Genomic DNA, 11964 nt, shown 5'->3' on the forward strand with positions numbered 1-11964 from the left:
ATCTCAAGTTTAAGATGAAATCTAATTTTTGTTTAACTCCTGTTAAGCTCAGACCCAGCCCAGTAGTAACATTTAAACGGTTGAACTCAGCAAAGAAAGGCCGACGAGGGAGCGGAGGGGGAGCGGAGCTGGAGCCTGCAGGTTGATCTGGATGAAACGACTAGGCCTTCAGTCGCAAGACTTTGTCAAGGGTCCGACCCGACCAGAGGTGGACCCACAGAAGCAGGAGGCAGTTAAGCACCAGCTCAGGCGTGGGGGATTGGTGAGTTAGTGTAATAAATAATAACAATGCAGAAGAGTGTGGATGGCGGCAGCAAACGGCATTAATCACAATAACAAAGAAATTAGACGGACCGTTGAAACTGCATTTATAGCTCATGCTCGTAACCAATTCACAGTACTCTCCCCATGGCTGTCCTCTTCTTCACCTCTCACCTCACCCTAGGCTTTCTCCATCCCTCCTCCTCCTAATCCATCTTCTCATCATGGCAAACGACGCCGCCCTCAGAACCTCTCTCTTTGGCTGGCGGCGGCGTTATACTGCTGGTTGGCATATTCACTCACTCTCCAAAGAAGATGATCGTTACTTATGTTGTTGGAGCCGTGGGCATTGCCGCCCTTCTCTTGCCTGACTGGGATTACTTCGATCGCGATTTCTCCCGCTGGCCCTACCCTATTACTGCCGACGAGAGGGCTTCTCTTCTTTCTCACGGATCTGCTTTCGTCAGGTACCTTCTCTTTTTATTTCGCTCTCTCCTCTCTGCGTCTCGCTTTTATTCCTTTCCAAAGGATGCTCCATCAAGCTCCTTCTATATGTGCAGGTTTACCAGTTCTCCCCTGCGGCTGATTGGTTACGGTGCAATTTACGGATATGCTTTGCACAAATGGTGGGAGTATGTATCCGAGTAGTCAGTTTTGTTGCCCCTTTTTCTTACATTGTGTTGATCAGTTCAATTCGAAAGAAATTATATTAATTCTGTCTGCAGCTGCGGAAGAATGCTCTATTTATTTTCTTACAGAGTAGAAAATATAGCGGAAAAATCATGGTTACATTCCTTTTTCTTCCCTTTAAATCTTATCATTAGTAATGGTTAGTAAATGAGTAAATAGCGTTTCCTTCCAATTTATCCCTCCAGCCAAAGTCAATGCCAGAGTGCATACGATGCTTGCGTCCCGTTGCGAGGCATATGTATCTTTAATCTTGATGACCGGAACATTACATTGTCTGTTTGCCCTGTACTGGAATGATTCTTTCTTTCTTTCTTTATGGGCCAAGTAAAGTTGAATGTTTATTGGTAAGTGATAGTAAATGTGTAAGCTGCATGTTCTGGCAATGGGTAATTACCTGTTTGGATCATTTTTTCCCCCAAATCTCGCCCTTCCGTTATTTTTGCTTAATTGAATTAAATTAAAGGATAAAAAATAATTTATTTTCGTTCATATGATTGTCATGTTGGATTTCTACATCCAATAAGCACATAATTTATTAAGTTAATATTATTACCGATTCTTCCAGTTTGATCAAATTTTAATTTTAACCTCTAATTTTAAATCATTAGTTTTGACTTGATCGGAATTTAAATATAAAGATCGAAATCAAAATTCATTAAAAATATAAAAACTATTTGTTAAACTCAAACTAAAATTTTATAAAACTATATATTGATCAGAGCCAACAATTCAAAGCTACAGAATTAAAACTAAAATTTAATCAAATTACAAAAACTAATAATAATATTAACTCCGGTTTATTCTAGTATACTTGCAAAGGCAACGCAAATCAAATAGAATGGAAGCGACAAGAAATGTTGAATTTCCGATGTAATCACAAGAAAAATACGTTAAATTACAGATGCGCTCCCCATCAGGAGCCCCGGGAAGGGAGTAATGAGTAATAGTTGAGGTTGGTTGACACGGTCCTCCACGAAATCAATCATACAAATTTCTCGAAGGCTCTGTGTCACAGCACTAAATCCTTAAGCGACATCACAACGCTACATAAAAGCATCCTTTTATTATTCATTCATGAATCGCGATCAGCGCGCGATCAGCGCCGAGCCCCCAAAAAGAAAGAATCCAAAGGGGAAAAATGGAGAAGGTAACGTCAATTGTGTTAGTGTTGGCTTTCCAGGGTGCTTTCGAATTCAGGATACCCCAATGGGCTGCCGCTGGCTTTTCCGTTGTCTGAGCAGCGGGGGCTTTCCCCTGGAGGAGGAGGCACACCAAACACCCAATCAAGGACGTTTAAATATTTGGACCTAAACACTTCCCTCTCCTGTGCGTAGCAGTGCATTATGATGGCTGTTGACAAGCTGAACACCACTACGTCAGCTCTCTTAATCTTTCTCGAATGCGGCACGTATCCTGCATCAGCCATGCATGAGAAGAAGCTCTCGATGGCCCGTGCTAGGCAGTACAACGCTATCTCTATTCGCCTGCTTTTCTTCTCAATGGCTAATGCAAGCCCAGCTGGGAACTGCACAAGAACGCAACCGCAACCTCTTTATATTTGGGAAAAACTGCAATTCCTATAGTTCCGAATTCTTTCGAGTTTTGAAAGAAAAAGGGATTTCAACTTGAATACCGTTCCGATGACCACCATTGGAATGTTGCACCTTTTGAATATCCTGAAGAGCAAGCACGTCCACATCCTGACATACAGTGGCAGCATCGGTCTCATGCATGTGAGAATTTCAACAAAATCCATGCCAGAGAGAAGCAACAATGAGGAAGGAGAATAAGTTCCCCCCCCCCCCCCGGGGCGGGGGGTTGGGGGGACAGAGCTATCAAAAAGCAAGTACATGAAATCATCCGATGTAATTTCCTTAATGTACTACTTTCGTTGCATCTTACAGTCTTATACATGAAACCGAGGTCTAGCAATCAATACGACATCTTGTGGATCAAATCTAAAGTGAGAGGTACAAGAAATTCTAACTACGTATGAGTCTGCTTCACCTTGTGTATACCAAAGATGTGAAAGAGTACAATACAACATCGATTATTTCTTCCATTAATTAAACATTTCATGCGAACTTGCAGAAGTTAAAATGTTCTAGCATATTGATTCACATTTGACATATCAGAAACATACTGTTTTAGAACTGTATGATACATCTGAGATAACACAACAGGAGAGAGGGTGATAGATAATTAGATGCTAACCAGGCAGTAGAGCAATACATAGACAGGAACAAACTTGATCTTGCAGTGCCAAACAGACTTTGGCTAATATTGTGTTAGGGCTGCATATAAATATGTTGACAATAAGCAATAATTAACCAAAAAGAATATAGTCTCAAATATTGCGTATATGTCATAATAAGCTCAGCTTGAAGCATAAGCCAAGGGATCTTTCTTTGGGGAAAAGAAAGGAGGAGTATTCAATTGGGAAAAATAATGAAGATATTATATTTTTCAAGGGCAAATTTGAGATGAAAGTAATTGTTGGGGAATAAATCATTAATCCACTCCTTTTGTTATTTTCAATGCAAACAAAGTACGGGAAGGGCCTGAACATGCTTTTTAGTCCACGCTAATGCATGAGATGAATGAAAAATTTTGAGTGGAAAAATAAGAAAATAGTATTTTGAGAGTGCTTGGACAAATATCAAATGGGAAAATCTGTTTTCCATCGGAGCCTCTTCATTATAATCAGAGCCAATGTGCCATCAACATTGTACTTGCCCCTCACAGAAGGTACTATCAGATAGAAAGGAAAATATGTTTCATGAAATCTTCACAAAAGAAAACGTCAATATTAGATTGCTTACTAAGTATGTATACTAATTATATCACCTTTTTAAAATCCTTGTCTGTGAACTAATAGTGCAGGGATCAGATAAACTGGCAGATAAACTGGTAATGCTCTTTTGTAGGCTTGAAGGAGAAAAGAAAGAACATGCTCACCACACGACTGATTCCCATGAACAATCTGCAAGATGTTTGAAAATGACAACTTATCAAGTTGATATAAATCACCTGTTTTTCACCATGATGTAAGCAGTTACATGATGTATAAATCCAACTTAATTGATTTAAACAGAAATTGTTGAGCATATGATTGTTGTTCAACAAAAATCATTCCCGAGTCTCAAAGCCGTACTAAAAAGTATCAAAAGAAAAACTGCACGACAAATTGTAGACCATTAATTTTGAACATAAAAAGGAAATAAAAGAGAAAATAAAACAAAAGACAAAAATGCATACAACTTTACCAAATAGAGTCCACGAGTATACGAACTTATAGACACCATTACGAAATGCATCATACATGAATTCTCAGATTAAACAAATGAATCAGCAATTATCACAAGAGTGAAATTTCAAATGGATCGAATCAAGAATAAGAGTTGATGCCAAAGTTATGACATCAAGGATTAACTAGATTTGCAGGACAAGGAGAAACGTTGACATTGTGACACTGATTGACATCTACATATCAAAAGTCTAAAAAAAAAATGCATATCCAACTTCCAAGATTTATAACTGTAATAGAACGACAGCTGTATTTCTTTTACTTTATATATTTCAATAGGAAATATTACCACACTGAAACATAATGAAAGAAGGAGGACAAAAATCATAAAACTTTTTCATACCGAGCAGGGGATTTTCATATCTGGATCAAGTTGCATCTCAACACCCATTGCCCTGTAGTGTTTCTCTATTGCTTCCAAATTAGTAAAAGGCAGGCCACTTGCTAACTCTTTCACACCTTGTAGGATAACAGGACCTTTTCCACCATGCTTATTGAGAAAGGACTTATATGAAGAAGGCAAACTCTCTTGCTTTAATATGTAAGAAGACCTAAAACAACATGTTAACCACTGCCCTTAACCGAACATACATTAATCAATATAAATAGAAAAAAAAAAAAGAGGGAGGAGGGAAGTGAAATATATACACTACCTAAAAACTACAGGGCATTGCCACAAATTCAAAAAGACAGGAACATTTATTAAAGGAGGACACAATGGAAAAGGTTGATTCATTAAGTACGCATAACCATGTTTAGGACGACAACGTACAATATCTGTGAAGAGGAGAGACACATAAGAAATATGTCACCGTGCTTCCATGTGAGAGGTTTACATACTCCCCCAAACCGTTCGCTCTTAATCCCACATCGTGATGCCAAGACAGCAGCACGCATAAGTATGTAAATAGCCAAGCTTGTATGTTGCGACTCTAAGCCAGTCAGAAGCATGGATGGGCCAGCAATCGCCCCTGCCAATAGAGCCCTCCATCTTGCTGTCCTGAACTAGAGTGATGGGAAAAGTACGAATAAGAAATACACAATTTCAAAACAAAACTTTTAAGTTTAAATATCGATAATTGGACAAAGATTGATCACACAGAATGAACAGAACATGCCTACGGTGACCTCCCAGAGCAACTATAATCTCATCCACAGACGCAAATGTTCCTGCAAAGCTTCCAAGAAAAAAGCCGTATCTCAGTGTTTCCTGTAAAGCCAGAACGATTGCTTCTCTGTTTGCTACCGCCGCCTCCTTCCTGTACCAAAAATGGAGAAACATAAACACCCGTTGTTTCGGACATCAAGTGAGAGAAAGGCGAACATAGTAGGTAACCGAATAATAGAAACTATTATTCAGGTGTATATCTCGAATGCGATGACATTTTACCTCGGGGAGTTTAGTGTCCCTCTTCGTCGCAATCGACCTAAGATGGAGAACAGAGCAAGACCACCCTTAAGACCAGCTCCTATCGTGAAGCCCTTGGCCGAAGCAAGAATAATTCTCCGCAGCTTATCCCAATCCTTCAAGGGAATCGAATCGAAACTTAACAAGGACGAAGAGCTCAATGACGACGGAGAAAGATCGGATCTTCTAGAACGCGAACACACATCGCTGGAGCCACTGTCGTTATAGCGTAAACAATTACTCTCACTGGAACAGCATGAGCAGCAGCCGTCAGCTTCGGAGAACCCATCACCAGACGGCGGCATATCGGCGGTTCACGCAAAGCACTGAGTAAAGTTGAATTTGCCCCCCGGAAGCAAAATGGCGTGGTGGGAAGTTTTCTCAGAGCAAGTGCGAAAAGAATACGAGATTTAAAATAATTAAAAAACACAAACAAAAAGAAATATAAAATATAATAGTGTCCCACACATACAATTGACACGTGGCTCAGAACGCGGTGTGCGCCTAAGGTGCGAACTGCATAGTGTAGTTTGACAAATACCCAAAATTCAACCTAGCGTCTCATGCCATTTCCTACCACCGCCTGAAACAACCGATTCAGAGGAATAGCAGCAAAGGATGCTGTGAGGGGCAAAGAGACAGACATCGTCTAGGAAAAGAGTCTTATTAGGGAATGGTCTTGTTGATTGAGTCAACCACCTGGCAAACTGATTCCTGCTTTGCCACTTCCATTGGAGCTTGATTGTCCAAGTGAATACCCACCATGGATGAGATGGTGAAGAGAGCAAGAGTGGAAAAATAGCGGAGACACGGTCTGATGGCTATTAAAAGAAAGAGAGGATAGGTGGATAAGCGCAACAAGAAGATGAGGAGGGAAACCGGGTGCTAGGATTTGGCTGCAAGTTCCAAGTGGGGTCATGTCCAAGCATGACAAGAGTTATGGGCGATGAGTGATGACTGTGGAGCTTTTCCGCTAGCTGGAATGGAAGCTTAAGTATAAAACGAAACACCCTGGTCAATTATGAGGTTACGCTGAATTGTGTACGGAGTGTGATTCCTTATTTTTTTCATAACCATCTTTCCAAATTCGGTTCTAATCATTTATTTATAATTATATTTAAAGTAAAAGGCTAAAACGCTAACGCCATATTTCTCATTGAAAAAAGCACCAAATCACAATTCGTTACGTAGACGCTACAAGCCTACAACGGCAGCAATATTCTGCCACCCGATATGCTTGACGTCGTTGGCCGCGTTTATAATGGAATAAGGCGGGTTCAGTCACTGAGCAACAGGCACAACGTTCATGGCGGGGGAAGAGGTGACGTGGCAAAATCCAAGTGGCTCTCTCAGCGTAGACGGCTCGGATTTATCCTCAAACCTTGCCAAAAGTCACTCGTCAGCCTGTTGCACCCCCGCTACTTTCATACACCGTCATGCAGCGGACAGAAATCGTCCGACTGACTTCATGCATGTTTCTGTAACTGCTAACTACAGAGACACGCATTACTTTGAGCCTAAGGCATAGCTTATAAATGCTGCCCCATATATTCTTTGGCGTCCATTTCTAAATCAAGAACTCTCGGACCCGGGCATTTGCTGAGCGAGACAGGAACGGTCGGGGAAGAGTGAGGCTAAGGTTTCGTTTCGGGTTTGGTACCGATATTAAAAATGCAGAAGCTAGGACTAACGAGCTCGAAGAGTCTCGACAAATTCAAATCGCTGTATGGTCCTGCATCGGGAACTGCCAAGGCTTCGTCGTTCTCTTCGCGTCCTTCCACGGATTCCATCTCATTGGGAAGTTTTGCGAATCTGAAGCTCACTGCAGGTCTTGATCGAAATTTAGCTATATTATCCTGAATCCTGATTTTCTCGGTCTTTCTTGTGGATGAAGATTTTATCTCGAGTTTCGATTTCAATTTGGTCTTGTTTCAACTATTTCCTCTTGAGCAGAGAAACTGGTGAAAGAGCAAGCTTCAGTGAAGACTGATCTGGAAATTGCGGTATAATATAATATTCTTTGTGCGTAATCCATTACGCAAAACGCACGCACGTCACGATTTCTGGTTTTTGTGGCTTCCTTTCACTACTCAGAGAAATGTTCCTTCTCACTGCTGCTGTGCAGAATACTAAACTAAAGAAGTCATTGGAGCATGTTCATGCTTTAGAAGAAAAACTTCGGCATGCTTTTAACGAAAATGCCAAACTCAAGGTCAAGCAGAAAGAAGATGAAAAACTGTGGAAAGGATTGGAGTCTAAGTTCTCGTCAACGAAGACACTGTGTGATCAACTTACCGAGACAATGCAGCAGCTCTCAGGTCTAGTTCAGGCTGGTAAGACTTTTTCTCGCTTTTCCATTTTACTTGCATTTGATGGCTTTATTTTAAAGCCATAGTTATCAATCATGGACTTTGAATCAGTGACCAGTCTATTCTTTCTGTAATGCTGTTATAGCTGAGAAAGATAAGGAGATATTGGAAGTTAAACTTTCTGCAAGTTCAGAAGCTCTTGATAGTTTAAATAAGCATATGGATGATCTATCTCTGAAGCTAGATTCTGCGGAGGAAACAATTAGAACTCGTAAGTTCCTCGTTGTTGACATTTTGTTTTATTTTTTAATTTTTAATCAGTTACTTTGAAATAAAGATGATTAATTGTTATATCTACGTAAGTGTAGGGTTGTTATTACCGCATTAAGTTTACTGGAGAGCTCTGAGTATTGAACTGAACATCAATATTATATGTATTTGTTTTGGATCTTTATTATAGGTAACAAGGAGATAGAAGAGCTCAAATTCGAGTCAGTAGAAAAGGACAAGGTTCATAGAGATGATCAGACTAGGTCTGCAAATCTCTTAAAGGAGAAAGGTGATTTAGCTTTTCGATATTGTAAACTTGACAAATTAAGTTGGCAAATGACAATTGGTAATAATTCTGCTGACTTGTCTTGAGTGGCCTATTCCAAGGCATGTTCGAGAGAATGATATGATTCAGTAGTTTGAGATTATGTAGGTTATAGAGTGCATTTTTTGCCTTTATCTTCACATCTTTAGTTCTGAAGAACACTACCAAGGTTTCTGCAATGGAGTTATCAAGTAACGTTATTTTGTTTGTTCATGTCGTGTATTAAGATTGGAAGGTTCATATATTTTTAATATTATATGTCATGTATCAGTTTTGACATCTACCCTCTGATGTGGTAAATGGATGGAGTAACTTGCAACTCATTATGATTTTTGTGTGAAACATGAATTTGCATGCAGATAATATGATCAAGAATAGAGATGAAACTTTAGCAGCTAGCAAAATGGCTTCAGAGAGTTTGAATTCAAAGTTGGGAGAGGTGCAACTTCAGTTAGAAGTCAAAGAAGATGAAATTACTCATCACATAACCGCTGAGGAAAAACTGAAAAAAGAAATGGGCGATCTTCAATTGTGTAATGCTGAGATTACTGAAAAACTCGACTTGTCACTTCAGGAATTCAAAAACCTTGATGAACTGGTTCAAGCCCTGGCTGGAAATGTGGTTGGATTAGACAAAGAAAGCTTGAACGTTTTGAGCAAGTTTAATGAACTAAGTTGTCTCTATGATTCTTGCTTCCATTTGGTCCTGCAGGAACGAGATGCCTTATCTAAGCATGCTCAAGCTCAATATGATGAGCTTCATAATAAATTCTTGAGCTTGAGATCAGAAAAAGATGCAATTCAGTTGATAAATCATGAATTAAACAATAAAGTGACTGAACTTCGGGAAGTTCTGGAAGCAACGGCAACCCGGCATGCAGATATCTGCCGATTAGATGCTGAAAGAATCCAGTGTCTGGAGTCAGAAGCTCAAACTTTAATCTTAAAGAAGGAAGAAGCTGAGCTATCGATTTCCAAATTAGAGGAGAGAGTTGAATTTTTCTCAGATAGCTCTAGATCATTAGAGACCCAGATGGCATGTCTGCTTAATCTTCCTTAATTAGTGGCAAGAAAAAATCTTCCTTAATTATTGTCTTTTATCATACCATGTCACGTTCCTTATCCAAGAATCTAATACCATGCAGCAAGGTTTATTGCTGAAGCTTTCAGCATTGGAAAATGAAAGCAAAGAAAGAAAATTCAGAGAGTTGCAGGAAGAAATATTGAGGAAATCAGAGGAAATAGACAGTTTGAAAAAGGAAGTTGTAAAACTTGAGCAGCATGCAGATTTTCTGGAGAAAAAAGTAGGCCAAGTTAATAATGTCTTAGAGGACAAAGAACAGCTCATTTTGCAGTACAAGGAGCAAGAAAAGAAGCTGGAAGATCAGATCTCTGAGGTCTTGGAACAAACATCTAGTACCCATTTCTTTTGTTCCTACAGGTTTTTCTGGACTTTAGTTTCTGACTTTCTGTTGGTCACTGCAGAATCAGTCATCATTGGCTGCTATTGAAAGTAAACTTATAGAAGCTAAGAAGCAATATGATCTAATGGTAGAGAGCAAGCAGTCAGAATTATCAAGGCATTTGAAAGAAATTTCTCAGAGAAATGATCAGGTGTGATTGATAATCAGTTACCTTCCATAAATCCTTTATATATTATGAATTGCGCTTCAGCTGTTTTCTAACAATCACAGCACTTAGCAGGCTATTAATGACATTAAGAGGAGGTATGAGTTGGAGAAGATGGAAATTGTCAACATGGAAAAAGAAAAGGTTTGATGCAACATATTTATGATGATGCCACATTTATCCACTCGAAACGTTCTTCATCATTTGAATCTTCAGGCTGATAAGGCGATTGCAGAAATAGAGGGAAGATGCGACAAAAAACTTGCAGATTGCAAAGAAGAATCAAGGCAACAGTTGGTGCGCATTCAGGAGGAACATGCTGCACTGGTATGCATAAAATAATGTAAAAAGAATGGAGAGTAATTTTAGCTGTCGACCATTATTATCATCAAAGTAGTAGTATGGCATCGGGCCTTGCATTCAATGGGATTGTATATGGTCTGATTTTTCTTCAACTGTTTCAGGCACCGTTACAATTTCATAATCCGTGCTGCTTTTACAAATTCATTTTCTTTGGGATAAGTAATTAATCAGCCACTTATATTCTAAATCTGTGCAAGCCATTAATCTCCTGCGATGATTTAATTCAGAACATGGTAGACACTAATTCTTTGGCGGCTATTCACCTCTTGTAAGATTATCATCGCATCAGTAATCTTCCTTGGCAAGTGTATTCAAAATTAAGTTGAAAAATCGAGCATCCTGATGAAATAGTTTCCTGCTCCACATGCAGGTTAGTCAAATACAGCAGGAGCACAACAAGAAACAACTAGATCTTCTAGCTGAACACAATGAGAAACTTAAACATGTCCAACTGCAAGCTGAAAATGAACTGAGAGAGGTTCGTTAATATATTACTATATGTATAGGACTACGCTATGACTTCTGGATGACATTTATTTCACCTGACATGAAGTTTATTTTCTATAGAAAACATTGTTCCTGAGGAATGAGCATGAAGCTCAGATGAAATCGTTGAGGTGTGAACTTGAAGATGAGTGTCAGAAGCTGCAAGAAGAGTTGCATATCCAAAAATCAAAAGTATGCATTACCTGAGCAATTAAAATAATCTTTTTCTTTTTTGCACTATGTCTAAATTTGTCCAAAATATGGCAGGAAGATAGGCAAAGGGCTTTATTGCAATTGCAGTGGAAAGTGATGAGTGACAAACCAAAAGAGGACCAAGAAGTGAATTCAAAACAGGTTGGCTTGTCTTACCAGAACTTATGTGCATCTGTCTTCCTATCTCGTCTATGTTGTGTAGATTTTTCACGAGATAAAAAATATTTTGTCTTTCAGATTGCTTATGTATCCTGTAAGACTTAATATTGCTTCCGTTTTAGTCCCAAGCTATTATATTATATCAATCTAACATGATGTGGAAGGATAACAAAATATGATCTTGTAGCTCAGATTATCAAAACCAGCTTGCAATGCAACTTAATCATGCAATGTTTACTGCTTTTGTGCTTATAGAATTTATATTAATTGATTAAATTGGACTACGATATGTACATAAAGCTAACTTGAAATCCTTGTCATTTGTGTAAGTAGGATAACACTTAGTTATATTGTGATAGGTTTACCCTGCTTCCTCAATTAAGAGGAGGAGCTCTCGTGGTGGCCAACATAGTCAGCAAGCATTAGTAAGAATGGAGTCAGAAGAAAAAAGGAGTTTACTTATTTCTTAACTTATGACATGTAAATATTATGTTGACTCATCACCTACTTTGTTTTGTATTTCTGTACTTTTGACAGGACCCTC

At 39.1% G+C, this 11964-nt stretch overlaps 1 protein-coding gene and 2 pseudogenes across 1 annotated transcript; 2 read left to right on the top strand and 1 right to left on the bottom strand.

The window, feature by feature from the left end:
* The first annotated feature begins 485 nt into the window (after positions 1–485).
* Positions 486–1135, top strand: LOC114716520 (signal peptidase complex-like protein DTM1; annotated as a pseudogene).
* Positions 1136–2048: 913 nt separating this feature from the next.
* Positions 2049–6042, bottom strand: LOC114716532 (uncharacterized; annotated as a pseudogene).
* A 1295-nt stretch (positions 6043–7337) lies between these two features.
* On the top strand, positions 7338–11049 carry LOC114716529 (synaptonemal complex protein 2). Its single transcript, XM_028901526.1, has 11 exons — positions 7338–7494; positions 7620–7669; positions 7792–7999; positions 8121–8246; positions 8436–8534; positions 8930–9610; positions 9720–9967; positions 10056–10184; positions 10275–10343; positions 10416–10526; positions 10933–11049. Exons 1-11 carry the CDS (start codon positions 7338–7340, stop codon positions 11047–11049), a joined length of 1995 nt encoding a protein of 664 aa, XP_028757359.1.
* The last annotated feature ends 915 nt before the right edge of the window (positions 11050–11964 follow it).

This window comes from Neltuma alba, unplaced genomic scaffold (assembly GCF_004799145.2).
Source record: "Neltuma alba isolate B1F8T4 unplaced genomic scaffold, ASM479914v2 tig00011679_pilon, whole genome shotgun sequence".
Classification (NCBI taxonomy): domain Eukaryota; kingdom Viridiplantae; phylum Streptophyta; class Magnoliopsida; order Fabales; family Fabaceae; genus Neltuma; species Neltuma alba.

Excerpts from the sequence above, each read along its gene's own strand:
- LOC114716529 (XM_028901526.1), top strand. The coding sequence starts at position 7,338 with ATGCAGAAGCTAGGACTAACGAGCTCGAAGAGTCTCGACAAATTCAAA. Across the intron at positions 9,611-9,719 it reads ATTAGAGACCCAGATGGCAT|GTTTATTGCTGAAGCTTTCA; the intron begins GTCTGCTTAATC and ends CCATGCAGCAAG. Across the intron at positions 10,185-10,274 it reads TTTCTCAGAGAAATGATCAG|GCTATTAATGACATTAAGAG; the intron begins GTGTGATTGATA and ends AGCACTTAGCAG.